The sequence below is a fragment of the Rutilus rutilus genome (assembly GCF_951802725.1).
Source record: "Rutilus rutilus genome assembly, chromosome: 4".
In the NCBI taxonomy this organism is placed as follows: Eukaryota; Metazoa; Chordata; class Actinopteri; order Cypriniformes; family Leuciscidae; genus Rutilus; species Rutilus rutilus.
The window spans coordinates 39,045,547-39,062,570 of record NC_140212.1 but is presented as its reverse complement, the minus strand read 5'-3'; the positions used below and the strand labels follow the sequence as shown (position 1 = coordinate 39,062,570).

Genomic DNA, 17,024 nt, shown 5'->3' with positions numbered 1-17,024 from the left:
ATTAAAAAGAGAACATTATAGAAAAGAAAAAATAATTACAGAATTTATAAGTCACAAATGTGTAAACAATAGGGGTGTAATGGTACACAGAAGTCATGGTTCGGTTCGTACCTCAATTTTGGGGTTTGTTAGAATTTCGATACAATAGGAAAAATGGCCACACTTTAGTTTTAGGGTCCAATTCTCACTATTAACTAACTGTCAACTTTTATTACTAATTATTGCTTAGTAAACAGCGTTGCATTACCCCTTCTTCTGAACTTGAGTGTGGATCATCTGTGACTGACTGTATTTGTCATCTGACTGCATGCACCGAGGTATGAATACATATTTGGGATGAATACATGTATCGTTACACCCTTAGTAAATAATAACTATTCAAGACTAGATACTATTTCATGAGTTCTTACGTTTTAAGTCAAGAAATTTACCTAATCATCAGTGAAACTGGATAGATTGTGAACAACTAATTGCTTAATACAGTATAAACTGTAAGAATAAAGTATACAGAATGAAAAAATGGCTTATTCATGTCTTTTTGTGTGTTCCCTTTTACCTTTATTTAATTCAATTCAATTCAAATTTATTTGTATAACGCTTTTCACAATGCATATTGTTTACAGAAAGTGCATTTTACGAATGTACATAGAAAAATACAGTTAGTTAATCATGTATTAATTTAGGGCATAACATATCGCCAGCGTTGAGTCGTCTCTTCACAGGCGTCGAGTCGAGTATTTAACCAGGCAAGAGACTTAAGAAAGAATTCTTATTTACAACAACGGCCTGGCAGGATGTATACATATTTATCATTAAAACTTGATTAAAACAAGGGTGATGGACTGTGTCATGTCACAAAATAGCCTTCCTTTTTTCTTTAAAAATTGTAAACCGATATAAATATAGATATTAGGGATGTCCCATGCCAATCTTAAATTATCATGGCCGATCAAGGTATTTTCTGTATTTTACGGCAGCCATCGTGCAAGTGGCAGGAATACGCAGATAAAAATCTGCAGTGTGGAATTATTTTCAGTTGGAATATGAAAGCTGTGCAACAGCCACTTGCAATATCAATGCGAGCAGTTTCAACAATGCTGCGTCCAATACTACCAGTTTGATACGGCACCTCAAAACAACAAAAACCCAGCGGAATACAGCACACTTGGGAAACAGACAAGCAATGGGTCCATGTCATTTTGCGGCACAATGCAAGAAATGTGAAAAAAAGCAATGGATGGTATGGTGGTTCATCACGCACATTCTTCAGCTCATATATGAGGGTCTGCTTTATCAGCGTCGCATCACAGAAACACTGGCTATTGCGAGGAAGATTTTAGGGCATTTTAACCTGTTAACCTTTGCCAGCGCGCCCCGGCGAAATGAAGCGCGGGACTCACGTGACGGCCGTTAGCTAGCTCGTCACTGTCCCAAAGCTAGCTAATAGCCTACAGCGAACGTTACTTGGCCAATAATGCAAAACCTCAACAGGATAATTGCTATCAATAACGTTGCATGACTAACCAAGTAAAAAAATATATATATAAAAAAGCACTGTACTTGCTGCCAACTGCAAAATGTGTGCTGTTTCAACCGGCCACCCATTAGTAGGCCTCTTGCCACCGATGCTGCGGCACTCGAGAAGATACTCCTTTTTAGAGTTTTCAGGATCGAAGTCTACGATCCAATTTACGGGGACTATACTGAGAGCATCTGTATCCTTCCCCTTTGACCAGCTCACTAGAGCAAACGTTTTTTTTTACGTTTTCTCTCACCGCTGAGGCACGTACGCACAGACTCAGAGTAGCGGTGGTTATGTGCATGCACAATATGTTCACACGGTGCAAGCGTGGGATCGTGCAGTGTCGTAAACAGGATTATCATCTGCGCATGCGCATAACGGATCGTGCAAGCAGCAAAGTGGTACCGACATTGATCGAGGGTTCCGTTCCAGAAGAAGAGAGGCATGGACAGAAGGAGAAGAAAATACACTGCCCCTGGTTCAGAATATGAGATTCCATCAAGAACAAGGAGATACTGGAAAAGGAGGTTTGTGTTTTACTCCAGCCTAGTTAAGTTACGTTATTAAACAGTTGTTCTGTATTTACTGTTGTAGTTTCGTGGTTTGTGTGGGTTTTTACAAGCTTGCGGCTTAGCTAAACGTAGCTAGCATGTAGCACACTGGCTCGCAAATAGGGTTGTGCCGATGGACGATATCAACGTCGATATCACCCGATGACACGAGAGGTGAGGCCTAATCTGCATAGCCCGAAGACCCAGCCAAGCGATTCATAATTTTTTTCAAATATAATCAACATTTGCATAGGTAGGTACTAGATGTGTTGGGGAATGTATCATGTAACATTTTATTTATATTCAGCTATAATGAACGAAATGACTTGAAAAATTATTCGTTCATTTTGCTGAACGAGATTCAAAGATCCGAGTCAGTAAAATGATCCGAACCAATCACTGATTGTGCTGTAGTGACTGACACCCGAAAGAGCCAATAGCAGTGGCGCATTCAGATCGCGCCTGCGCCGCTGTCAGTGTGAGCAGGGGGAGAGAGTCAGATGAGAGTAGGTCTGATGGAACAGCAGGCAGCAGCACGGAGCATTTCTCCAAAGCATTTCTTCTCTTAACAAAAACTGTGATTGAGTGCACTTGGAAAGTTGGACTTTGGATGCGTTATCTGGAGTGTTGTCGTCGGGGAGAGAGAGAAGTGAAGTGAAAGTCAGAGGAAGCGCCGTGAACAATCTTCCTTAAAGGGATAGTTCACTTTAAAATGAAAATGCTGTCATCATATACTCACCCTCATGTTGTTTCAAACCTGTATGAGTTCCAAACCTGTAGGAATACTATGGAAGTCAATGGGACAGAAATTGTCTGGTTACTGATTTTCTTCTAAATATCTTCCTTTCTGTTCAGCAGAAGAAAGAAATTCATACAGGTTTGAAACAACATGAGGGTGAGTATATGATGACAGAATTTTCATTTTAAAGTGAACTATCCCTTTAAGTGACTATATGATAATGTCGCTTTGGTGAGTGAAATTTCAGATATTATTCTGATGTCATTTGGGAAACATGTCAAAGTCTCTGAAACGATTCAGTACAAGCTGAGTTTGATTATGTCGTGAAATAAAATAACGAAATTATAGTTTTTAAGTAGAAAAAATATATATTTATGTAAATAAAAAGTGCTTACCACACCCTACGCCCTGGACAGCCTCTGACAATATATATTATTTAAAATAAGGACATTTTTTCATTCTTATCGCAGGAAACTGACTGAGGCCATCAACATGCATCAGTCAAACCAGGAAACGGTGAGTCATGAACATGACCTTTTGTGTGTATTTTGTAAACATTAGACAGTACGCTGCACTAAATGGCCACATTTTATAACCAGTTAATTGAAATGTAATCCTTCTTGATTACTATCTGTTAAGAAAATTGAGCAAATAAGTAGTCCTGGGTCAGACCAAATGTTGAGTGGGATAATTGGAAAACCCTCCATTTGAGGCATTTGGTGGAAAAATCGTATCTTGCCATCCACTTTGCAGGCGGTCAGCATTGGACACTTATCGTCCTCCCTTTTTTAAGAGAGTTCCTTAGAGTACATTTTTTGCTAGGATTTATTAAATATTGATATATGAAATACAGCCTAATTATAATGCATATCAAACATACACCTGCAGAATATATATATATGAAGAGTTCTTTTCCAAAACACTATATTTCCATTTTCAAAAATATTCCAAAATGATTTTTTTTTTTTTTTTTTTGTGCTTCTCAGTAAATATCAGTAAAAGCAAAGTTTTGTTGTCTGAATTGGGTAAGGACAAATCAGATAACATTAACCCAATTGCAATTGCTATTCTTACACAACAGAACCAGGATTCCTCTGACCACGACTCTGACAGTTGCTCAGAAGACACACATGATGGTGGTGGGATTACTGTAAGTAATCTACTACTAATCTACTGTTTTCTGTGTTTGACTAATTCACTGAAAGCACTTCCTCTAAGACTTCTCTATTCTTACACAGCAGAACCTGGATCGGGATTCCTCTGACCACAGATCTGAAAATGCACATGATGTTGATGACATTACAGTAAGTAATTTTAACAGTGCAATGATCTCACATCTGATTTTCGTGTCTTCAAACTTTAACTATTTTGCTTTCCTAGCCTTTTTAAAAATTAACCTAAGCCTTATTTTTTACCCTGTATACAACAATGCCACATCTGTAATATTTTTGTCAAGTTTTAATTTTGTGCAAAATTCCTAGTGTTTATGCTTGTCAACTATGCCTTGGAATTACTGTATTTTCCCATTACAGAGCCTGCACGCAGACCCTGAATCCAATGAACTACCACCAAATTTGAGCCAAACAACAGAGTCATCAATCTTCAGTTTTGAGGACAGTGTTGATTTTGGTGTGTTTGAACCACTATGGCAGTCCTTTACTGACTCTGAATCCATTGGCAGTGGAGAAGAATTTCCCATGGAAGACAGCACTGACAAGTCAGTAAATGAAGAATCACATTTGGGAGTAGGCATTAATGAAAGGTTTCCTCCAGTAAATGATGAGCCACTTTACACAGGCTCACAACTAACCAAACTCAGAGTTTTTTTTACTTATCCTTTCATATGCTTTGAGACACTCACTTACTGGTGTGGCCCTGTCTGATCTTTTAGATTTGATTAATATCCACTGTCCAGAAAATGTTCTAACTTCAAAGCATCTGTTCTTAAAAGAGCTTAAACCAATACAAGGTCACCTAGAATGTCACATATACTGTTCCAACTGTGAATATTACATCGGCGACCAAGTCACTGAAGGGCAGTATGCTGACATATTTTGTTGTAAAATGTATCATAATCTGAACAAAGATGGCGGCCCACTAGATAGTCCTCATGCATTCTCCTTAACATTAAATTGTGATGATGAGTTCCAGTATTCAAATCATCCCAGTATGGAATTTGGCCATTACAAGGGATGGTAAACAAGCTTCCCTATCTTGTCCGTAAAGAGAATGTTTTACTTTTGGCCTATGGTTTGGTACTAAAAAGCCAAATGTTAATATATTTTTAAAACCATTCACAAAAGAGTGTCAGTTATTGTCTACTGTTGGCTTCAAGTTACACAGCAATAACATTGTGAATCATTGTAAAGTGATAGCAGCTGTTATGATGTGTGATTCAGTTGCCAGGCCCATTCTGCAAAACATGACCCAATTTAATGGTCATTATGGGTGCAGCCTCTGCCTACATCCTGGTGAACAAGTTCCAAAGGGAAATGGAACTGTTAGGGTTTATCCATACAAAGAAGTTCCCAAAAGGGATCATGCTTCAACCCTAAATGATGCAAGGGAGGCTGTGCGTACCACACAATCTGTGAGGGGCATTAAAGGGCCCACATGTCTTGTCAACATCCCACACTTTGACCTCATATCTGGAATGCCTCCTGACCATATGCATAATGTACATCTTGGAGTTGTTCGGCAAATGACAAGCATGTGGCTGGATAGTGAACACCATGAGGAGCCATACTATATTGGTAATCGTGTTCCTGAGCTCGACAAACAACTCTTGAGAATTAAACCACCTTGCAATATCACAAGAGTGCCCTGCTCTTTTCAGCAAAGGAAGTTTTGGAAAGCCAGTGAATGGCAGAACTGGTTACTTTTTTATAGCATCTTAGTGCTAAAGGGAATACTACCCAATGCATTTTACCAGCACTGGTTAATCCTTGTCACCTTCATGTTCTTGCTATGTAAGGACACTGTCACATCAGAGGGGTTAAAAAGATGTGAAAAACTAGTTGTTGAGTTTGTCAAACAGTTTGAAACACTGTATGGAAAGGAAAATGTGTCATTTAACGTACATTTATGTCTTCATTTGCCGGACTCTGTGAGAAATTGGGGACCTTTGTGGGCACATTCAGGATATATTTTTGAGTCTTTTAATGGGGAGATACTGAAGATGTTTCATGGCACCCAGTGTGTTCCCTAACAAATAATGAAACAATTCACATGTAGACAAGTGTTGCCTCTTTTGAAAAACAATGCACTGAGAAATGCTGTGCCTAGATGTATACAGCTGTATAACAACTTGACTGGTGAAAAAAAGCTGAAACAGTTTGAAAGAGTAGCAGATCAAGTTGTGACCCTTGGTTTACACTATGTACGAAAACTTACTAACAAAGAGATACTGGCTATGAGAGAGAAACTTTCAGTCACCACGGATACAATTGTGAAAATATTCAGTAGAACTTTCGTCAAAGGAGAACTGTATTACTCAGAGCAGTTCACTAGAGTAATGAAAAGGTACAGCTTCGCTGTTTTGTTGGATAATGGACACATAATCACTGTGTATTATTACATTGTGGTAGAGAGAAAATGTTTTGCTGTTGGAAGACAGTATGACAAATCACACAGTTCAGTGCTAAATTTTGAAAATGTAGTTGTCTTGAAAAGAGTGTTACAGGGCAGGAAAAAGGTTTTTGATGTGATGCAATTCAACAGGAAATGTATGTTAGTTGATCTGCCACAGTATGCCAACCTTTATGCATGTAGCGTGGAGGACTGAAATGTCATGTTGATGATGAAATGTCATGTGGAGGAATAAAATGTTGAGGATGAAATGTCATGTGAGAGAATAAAAAGTGGGCAATACAAAAAAAAAAAATGTTGTAATTGCTGCTGTTAATGATAATTTAATTTATAATACTCTCATTTTACAATATATGAATCAATACATAGCCATATATGGTCCATCCATATGGCTATATAATGTAAAATATAATGAATGTCATGCAAAAATTTGTGTAAGTTTCTGTAAATCTATCCATGAGCTTGCTTAACTCTTTGTATACTTTGAATACTTTGTTTCAATAAACATACATGCAATAATGTAATACAGTTTTGTTTGTAAATCAATGTATTTTAATATATGAATCAATATATAGCAATAGGTTGTCCGTCCATATATTGCTATATATTTTCAAATATATGAGGAAGTTTCTGATACATTGAAATATATTTTCTAATGTATTGCAATATAAATTCTAGTATATTGCAATATATTTTTGTTTTGTAAGGGTTGGCCAGAGGCTAAAGACTACAGCCAGTAGTAGGGGCTGTCCCGCATGTTTTCAACCCACCCATAGAGGGTGGGATCTCACTCACAGAATGTACACATAGTGTCAGCCATCTTTTTTTTGGAAGCTAAGCTAGCCCAGGCTCTTGTTCTGTGGAGAAAGCTGAGTAGTAGGGGTTACCATACTCTTTTTCCAGGACATGTCCGGCCGTCGAAATCATCCAAAATGTCCGGGATTCGGCTTTTGCTCTCTCTGCAGTCGCCATTCATTGTTTACATGCACACCTTTTGTTTCAATCTAACTGAATTCATTCCGATTGGTGAATCTGAATGTTGTGTTTACATGAACACTAAACAAGTGATCGGTTGATGTGCGTTTTAACATTGCTAAGAAAATTCCCGCTCCTCCGTGAGAGATACGAGACCAGTGCATCTCGCTCATCGGTAATCATGCCACCAGCCTCGCGCCGTTCTCCCGCGCCCTCAGTCTCGTCCTGCTCGCCACAGTAAACATAATGAATGGCGACTGTAGAAAGCAAAAGCCGAATCCTGGACATTTTGGGCGATCTCGAAATCCCGTGCAAACTCGTCACGGTCACGGAGACTCACTAGTAGCCTAGCCTGCGCTCTCTTAGCGGTAGGTGTGGCTTGGGAGTGGCCTCCTAGGGCATTCTGGGAGTTGTTGTCTTTCATCCACATAGGCCAAAAATACATTTTCTGGCTTTTCTCAGTCTAGAAGGCTCCAAATTCAAAAATAATTTCACATTTCTTCTACATAAATGACCCATTTTAAATACACATTCATCTTTCCAGAGGTGAAGTATTCCTTAAAAAGTTCAATAAAAACAGTATTGTACTTAAATGTTAAGTAAAAAAAGTACTGTACTTGATTTTAACAAAATGAACACAGGCTGTGCAGCTGCAAGAGAAAACCAAGACAGACAGTGGACCTAATCAACCAAAAAGCCAGCTGAAAAGAAAATATGAAAATATGATTAAGCTATGTGCATGATGGGCGCCGCCTTGTTAGTTTGTGCCGCTGTTCAGAAAATCAGATCTGTTGATCAAATCAGATTCATCCACTTTTCCCGAAATACATCAAAGTAAGTGGCCAGTAAACTTTAAAGTTACTTACACAATGTGTATCTGATATGAATAAACCATGTCATCTGATTATAATGGAAAGGATTATTATTGCTGCTTCCATAGACATCACTGTCCAACTCTAAATGTATTGTTTTTTTATTGCTTATGTGAATTTAAATGTCTGAAACCTAAAATAAACATTATGTGTTAATATAAATATATGACAAGCACTGAGAGCATGTCCAGCTCTGGCTCAGCGCCAGCCAACACGCGAAAGCACATTTAAATTTAGCAGTTGATCACGTGATGCACTGACCGTTCTAATGACACTGGTGTGATCGTACGTGTGAAATTCAAAGTGGGAGTAAGAGTATAGATAATCTCTTGTAGCAGCTCCAATTAAAGCCCTTTAAGACCTGATAAAAGAGTGCCTTGCCATTTTATTTAATTTTTTCGGATCGTGAGCACACAAAAAAATGTGATCGGGACATCCCTAATAGATATAAAACAGTCATTATGTTAGAACTAAGTTAGAACAAACAATTGTATTATGTTTTAGCCATATCTATATCCCAAAGTGTCATACATCTTTATGAGAGATATCCTTCCACTGTGAAGGGCCAAAATGTGACTTAGACATTGAGTAACACAAGACACATGAGTTACAACATTAGCTGATATCTTATGCTTTATTTCTAGCAGAAAATAATATGATTTTAACCATAGTAATTTGGGCATAATTGTCCTAGCCAACAAATAGCTTTTCAGACATATGAAGCTTCTGTTTTTAGATTCAATGGGCAACAATCTACCCTTTATTTGACAAAGTAAACAATGGCAAAGTTACCTAAAGAAACAATAATCAAGAAGGGCCAAGGCCCTAGAATGAACAGGGGACAGAGCTTTTGGGGTGGTCGTAAGGATGGGAAGTAGATCCGGGCAGTGCTCGAAGTGGAAATAAAAAAAGTGCTAGTAGATCCGAGTGTTGAAATGGCCTTCCGGTGGGGGTGGAGTATGTGAGAAGAAACAAGACAAGGCTTCTGACTGAGGGTCTGTGGCAGGAAAAGCATCCATAACGAGGGGCTGGATCAGCGATGTTGTGATCATCCACGGCGGTGTAGGATCCACTTAATTGTAGATCCAGCTCCACACACTGGTAAAACGTTCCTTGAGGACCATCTATGGGCAGAAGTGATTCTTTTAATTCTGTTCAAACATTTTTATTAGGTAAACATTTATTTTGCTCCCTCTGGTGAAAGTGAACAGATTTTTTGTATTGTTTTGGTAAATGGACTGAATTTATATAGCGCTTTCAACAGACCCATGGCCACCAAAGCGCTTTGCATATTGCCTCACATTCACCCATTCATTCATTCACTCATTCATACACCGACGGCGGTGTCAGCAGCTGGGGTTGCTCATGGACACCTCGACACTTGGTCAGGTTGAACCGGGGATTGAACCATCAATATATAGACAACCTACATGAACCACTGAGCCACTGCCGCTTTAACTCTGATTACATTATTAATCAATATTGATCAATCAAATTGATCTATACACAAATCAGTTAAAATCAATTAAAAAGATCTTGTGCACATTGCAAAACAAGAAAAAAAAACAAGAAAAAATGCCTAATAAAAGCATAATCATAAGCGGTTTGTTTAATAACGGGTGAATATGAGAACAGCTCTTTCAATCAGACAGTTAATATCAACTTGATAATCAAAGTTAAAAACTGAAAGTTGCTGTTTTTAAATACTCATTTAGGAACTCACATATTTCAAAATCCAGCAGTCAGTCACTAATTCCAAAAAGTGCACGTAGTAAAATGTATGTGAGTGCAGTCAGGAGTATGACATATTGAAAATAGTAATAGCAAGCACTTTCAACAATTGCTGAAAGATAATTAATTCAACCAAAGTCAATGGCAAGCCAGCAACCAGACTCCTATGCTGGTCCCAGCATGCAAAACATACCTTATGCTGGTGACCAGTAATGTGGGATTTTTCAGTAGTTTATACAGTATATCAAAATAAGTCTCTGGACGCAAAAACACAGGATACACATGGCACTTATCTATCTGGACGTTGTTTTCCCCTTGAGATGAGGTCAGCTGGAAACAGTGAATACAAAATATACAGTTTTCATTTATATGCAAAAGCTTGTTTGCACTTGTTAATGTTATATAACAGTGATATATGAATACTTCAGTTAAATATTGTCTTTTGTGGTTTTTAAACTTCTTATCTTATGAACGGGCCAGCTTTACCACCCCTTCCAACCACATGATCACCACCTGATTCCCTTTTATTGTGGGAAAGAGTATAAGCAGTTACTCTTATGACATCTTATATTGGCTTACATCTCAGAAGAGTGAACTGAACTACAGAGAAAAGTGCGGTAAACCAACTGAAGAGAAGATTTCTTTCCGGTAAAAAACTAATTATATACTTGCACTGATGATCTATATTATATTATATATCATATTCTCTGTTTTCAAAGTCTAATAGAGTTATTCTAGTTGATGACAATAATTGAACCAATGGTAATATTTACTATTGACATAACTGCATTCATAGATTTTTCAACAGCATGAAGACCACTTCAATTTCTTCAAAATCTATTTTATAATCATATCCTTTACATGTCTCAATTTACTATGATTTTGTACAGGTCAGTTTCAGATTCAGAAAGAAGAATGTCTCACACTGTCATACCCGTGAACTCTTCGACGGTTGTCATCCAGTTTCAACCACCGACACAAACACCAGCAGCTGGAACTGGGACAAATGTTCCTGTGCCTGTTTATGGACAACAGCTAGCAGGAGTTTCACCTCTTCATGAACTTCAGCCTTTTCTGAAAGGCCAACCAAAAGCCCTCGGGGTGAGAAATTGTTCATAAACCCAAATAATTGTATAATTTGTATGTGGTATTTCAGTCTGAGGTAAGGAAAGTACATGAAAAAAATTCTAAAAAGGGAGTGGTGCACACATGAACAAAGCATACACGTTTTTTTTTTTATTGAAGAATGTGACTTATTGCCTTGGTGACAATCTAAGATAGCAATCTAAGAACAGGTTGATAATTTATTTACTTTAATTTGTCACATCATTGACACAAGTGTAACAATGCGTAACAATGATCCAGAATACGATTTTCCCTTGTGTTGCAGTTAATTGGTTGATAGAACTTTAGCAGTACTTTCTTCAGTTATGCTTTGTTGAAGTCCTCAGCCACTATAAACGCAGCCTCAGGGTATGCGGTTTCCTGTATGTTGATTATTGAGTATAATTCTGAGAGCGTCAAATCAATGTCCAGAGGTATGTGTACAGCCATAACAATAACAGCAGAGAATTCCCTTGGGAGCCAGAAAGGTCGACAGATGAGCATGAAATATTCCAAGTTAGAGCAGAATGTTTTTTTTTATGTGTATGCTCTTACGGTCACACCACAGCTCGTTGATCATAAGACAGACACCGCCGCCTTTCATTTTCCCTGTGAGGCCTCAAAAAGCCAGGTGGCTCAATGGCAGTATCAGTATCATTATCCAAACTCTGCACATTAGCAAGTAGGAAACTGAATAGTGGAGGCCGGTTTTAAAGCCGCCTGAACCTGCCTTTACACTACACACTTCACCCGGTGGACCGAAAGTAATTTATTTCCAATGGAAAGTAGTGCGGGAGCTGCGTTACATTCGCTAAAATTACTCATTTTACCATGCTGAATAAGCCGAGGTAATGGTTGCTTCAAGGCCAATTTCAAAGTTCTGAGTGACAATCGTATGTGAATGTCGTGTGCAGTGGAAAGGCGGCTTGAGTCTTACTAACATGCCAGCTCACCTGCGTCTTTTCTGGCGATGCTTGTGCAAGCGGTCGGTCCGGGTGATTGGGAACGCTCGGTTGTTTACTTTAAAGGTGCTGTCTGTAAGAATGACAGCCAGTGGTCGAAACAGGTACTGCAGTCCAAATTCAAAATATCAGAGATCGTTGTTTCCCCCGGCCCCTCCTCCTCAGACTCGACGCTCACGTGGTTTGCCAGTTTGAGAACACGCAACAGGAACGAGCGCAATTGACAATGAAATCCGTGGAGACTTCTACACTGTAAGTTGATGAGTTGATTTATGAGTGTTTTAATATGATCTGCAATATGCTCTCGTTCATTGAAAATTTTAGATGGATATCGAGGCTTTTAGGTTGTGTGGAATCTGCAATATCTGACTTAGTTTGTTTGCTCATTTTCAAGGCTGCAATACGCTCTTTCCTGCCAACTGGCATTCCGGGTGTCAAAATACTATTGGGTGAACCGGCAGTGGGCAAGATCACACAGACCAGAACAAAAAACAGACATTAAAACACAGAACGTGTAAAATAATAAGTAGAATAACTGGCTGTAGAAGTGTTTTTCAGAGAAACGAGTATGTGAACTCAGCATGTTTCCTAAATATCTGCAAACATATTATGGTATTTTTATGCATTAGTAGAGTAGAAAAGTTACATACATGTGCGTCCACGAGTGAAGGGTCACCGTACGATGGTTTAAAGTAACTTTCCCAAGTTCTGATGTTTGATCTTATATCCAACAGGGATTGGCAGTCATATATAATAATACGGCAGTCATACATAATAATACTGCTGACATCCAAAACAAAAAACAAAACTAGAAACACAAAATAACAAAAAGTGTTGCATGTTGCTCAGTGCCATCTTTCTCATGACTATACTTTACAGAGTAAAATTGTATACATTTATAGTGTATAATTCACAGAGAAGAATGTTTTAGGATTTGCAAACTATAATTTTTTTTTTTTTTTTTTTTTTATTTGCTCATCCACAAATCAGTATGTGACCTAGATATTTTTGTAGTACAAGAATAAATGCATAGCTACAGCTGCTATAAATGTATATTGTTCATGTAATATTGTTCCCCAAAATGTGATACTGTTTTACTTTATAAAAGACTTTCTTGTCCTTCACAGACTGTCCAGATTATGATTGGTCTGTTGACTCTCCTGTTGGGAATCGTGTCTACAATTTTTGTAGATTCCATCTTTGTCTTAAGTGGTATTCCTTACTGGGGATCTTTCATCGTAAGAAACAATTATACAATTAAGTGTTGTGTCTTTTTTAATGCAAGTTACATATTCCAATTGAAACCTTGATTTTTGTCTTTCTCTCTGCTCTCAGTACATTTCCGCAGGCTCACTCTGCATTGCTGCAGAAAACAAACTGAATTCACCCTCCAGTTTGTGTTTGGTATGTAGACAACACTTCTTATTATTAGGGGTTTAAGCACCAGAGGTACTGGAACCCTATTGTGTTTGCACTGATTTTCTGCAGTGATTTTGTGATTTATATTTCCGATTTCATTCCATTTCTGCCATTTTAAATGTTCTGAAACTCTTGAAACTGTGGGTCCAATCTTCACAAATTTTTTCTCATTGCATTTAGGGAGGTTGCTGGCAATTAATACAATACATTGTATTAAATAATTAATACATTTTCCAGACACTGATATTTATCTCCTGAACGCAACACCGAAAATTGAATAGATATAAACTACACGACATTTGAGCTACAACTTAAAGTCCTTATCACTGTAACTGAAGGATCTGTAAAGTTGAAAATTGATTTGAATCTTCTTTGGTGGATGTCATAACAATAGTATGACTCGGCTACATAAAAAAAAAAACATGTCCGCTAGCAGCCAATTAAATTTCAGCGACTAATAACGCAAAATCTGAATGGCCTACCTTTATGAAAATTGACATATTGATGTACATAATGTAAAAACTAGTATGTGCACCAAATTTTGTTTATAACCTTTTGAGCTGATATTGTATTTATTATTGTGTTGACATTACAGTTTAAGCCCAACAGTTCACACAAATGCACTGTTTAAAAAGGTTAGAAGGCCACACATATTATACAATAAATAATACAAATAAAAAGGACCTTAAGATAAATACTCCTGGACTTCCAGTAACATCATCAAACTGATGGCATCTTGAAAGATCAGTTCTCAGACAAAGTGATAGAATTTAGCCCCAAAACACAAGAAACAAAACATGCTGAGTCGCCATTAAATGTCTGCTCGGATGATACTGTACTACTGTTTGCTGTAAAAACTACAGTATTTTTAAAAATGTAGTTATTAGATACCTTTCATTCATATGCCTTAATCATCCACATGAGCCATTGGAGCTTGGACTCTGATCATTGGGGGTATATTTTATTTATTTATATAAGTAGTGTATTTTTATCACACTCCATAAACATTTCCATCTATGTTAACAAACTAAAGTTCTTGCTAATTTATTAATCCATTTTTAAGTTTTTTTTTTTTTTTTCTACCTATAGGTGAAAGGTTCACTTGGAATGAACATTTTCAGTGCTATAACTGCAGGCATTTCCTTTATCATAATTTCATTGGATTTGGGTCTAGGGCCATTCAACACTTACTGCAATGATTATGATTGTTATTATATTGAGGACAAGTATAAGGTATGTTACCAACTTTCATATTCACATTTATTTAGTAATTACAGTGAGATCACTGTGTGCTCAGTACACTTGTCAAAAGTCAAGTCTTAATCTCCTTTCGTCTGTCACTTCTTTTTTCCAACATTTCAGAAGTAGTTTATAGATCTCTTGCTATTGCGATTTATTTTGTCATTATTATTTGTGCTTTTGTTAAATTCTCTCTCAGACTCTCTTCTGGGGAATCAGTAGTGTATCATTGATATTCGCCTTCCTTCAGTTTATCATCTCCATCTGTCTGTCAGCATTTGCCTGTAAAGTCGCCTGCTGCTGTTCTCCACAGGTGAGTGATGCGCCAAGTCTTTGACAAACGTTTTTGTCAGCTAAACCCCTTCAGATATGGAATGGAAATTGTTTCTTACTGGATGCTTACACTTGGGTTCACGCTTTACAAGAACCAACAAGTACTACAACTTACAATACAAATAGTTATTTCTTAAATTCTTCACTTTTGAATGTTTAAACCCTTAAAAGTGAACTATGTAAAATATCCAAAAACCACTAGGCCAGTGTTATATATTTTGTTTAGTTGATTACTTACAATATCCCAAATGTTTCCAACAATTTTTAAATCGTGAGAAAATTCAGATTTTAACCAAGGAAACGGGATGTGTGAGCGAGTCGCCAGTCAATGGCGTCATATCCGCGTTACCCTCGATTTCTGCTCGTACTGCCATAATAACCATGGCGACAGACGTGGACAACTGCGTTACATCTAGCGGCACGCTCACACTGTTGAACCATGGCAAGCAGACTTTGGGATAAAAGGAGAACTAAAAACGGGGATCAATATCAGCGTGGCGTTTTCGAGATGCCGAGAGCACCACGTACATGGCTAACTTCGATTTGACAGAGACACGAGTGGCCTCACAAGTTTAATTCGTCTAATAAACTGACCTGTGTGAGAAGTAATTCTGCACTTGCATGTAGTTCGGTAGAATTAAATGTCCTCATTCCTTTATATCCGCGGGACTCGCGTGTGGCGCTGATATCTGTCTCTCATTAGCAATCGCGCCCTGCTTCACACCACAGTCATGTTAAAAACAATGTATTCACTCATCCATAAACATTATTAGATCCATCAGCATGACGACAAGATCCATAATTCCACTTAAAGCAAATGCGTCATCAATATACGCCTTTGTTATTGTAAGAGGTTAGCGACCCCTAGCGGTTAATTTACATATTGTAGCTTTAAGCTTTTACCATGTAAAACCAAAATGTTTTATGTAAATATGTGTGTGTGTGTGTGTGTGTGTGTGTGTGTGTGTGTCTCTCAACAGTGTTCAGCAGCAACATCTCTATTAATAGCAAAACTCCAAGTTTAAATGCTTTAAAAACAGCAACATTACCATGAGAATATCAATAGCTTTTCAGTTTTTCAAAATTATTTTAAGATATCCAAATGAAAGCATAAGATTCCACACCAGGACATTTCAAAAGGATATCGGTCTTTTGCTTTTTTCTACTCTATTTGAAATACATTGTCTATAAACCTGTAATACTGAAACTGTCTGTCAGTGTCTTTGCATGTGTGGCATTTCACAGTAAGAACACATAAAACTCTACATGTGTATTTTTCCAAAGGTGCCGTTTGTTCCACAAGTTTTAACTCAACATCCCTGTTGTTTTGGGCACAATCACTTCCGTGATCTTAACAACTCAGAGGTAAGAGAAGCTTGTAACCCCAGTTTAATTAAGACTTTGTGTAAAACGGTACTAAAAAAAAACAGTTCCACAAAACAAATGTATTATTTGAACTTAGTGTCACTATATGTGAACGGGAAGTGTGCAAAGCGCTAAGTAATGGGTGCATTAATTGTTTAATAATATCAATAAATAAGTAATATGTAAGCAAGGTAGCTGATCATATATATTATATTTCTTGCAGATATCTGTGGTCAGCAACCCTGCCATGCATCATCCTCCTGCAGAAATTCCTCCACAATACAGTGATTTTAAATAAATATGAATATTAAAACAGTCAACAGAGCTGAAATGGGACACAAAGGTTTTCCCAGTGATTTCCTGTCCATTATCTCTAATGTCTTTCATTAAAAAGAGAACATGACATCAAATGAAAAATTACTTGATCAGATAATAATTACAGATTTTTTAAGTCACAAATGTGTAAACAATTACTATTCAAGAATAGATTCTATTTCATGACTTTCTTACTTTATGTTAAGACAGTTGCCTAATCATTAATAAAACTGGTTAGCTTGTTTTGCACAACTAATTGCTTAATACAGTATAATTTGTAAGAATAAAGTATACAGAATATATTTAGTT

At 37.4% G+C, this 17,024-nt stretch overlaps 1 protein-coding gene across 1 annotated transcript; it reads left to right on the top strand.

The window, feature by feature from the left end:
• Positions 1-10,560: 10,560 nt before the first annotated feature.
• Positions 10,561-16,742, top strand: LOC311290013 (membrane-spanning 4-domains subfamily A member 4A-like). The gene is made up of 8 exons (XM_084408289.1): positions 10,561-10,626; positions 10,869-11,079; positions 13,172-13,282; positions 13,380-13,448; positions 14,553-14,696; positions 14,902-15,015; positions 16,320-16,400; positions 16,624-16,742. The coding sequence occupies exons 2-8, from the start codon at positions 10,894-10,896 to the stop codon at positions 16,696-16,698; spliced, it is 780 nt and encodes a 259-aa protein (XP_084264415.1). The 5' UTR covers positions 10,561-10,626; positions 10,869-10,893; the 3' UTR covers positions 16,699-16,742.
• Positions 16,743-17,024: the final 282 nt, after the last annotated feature.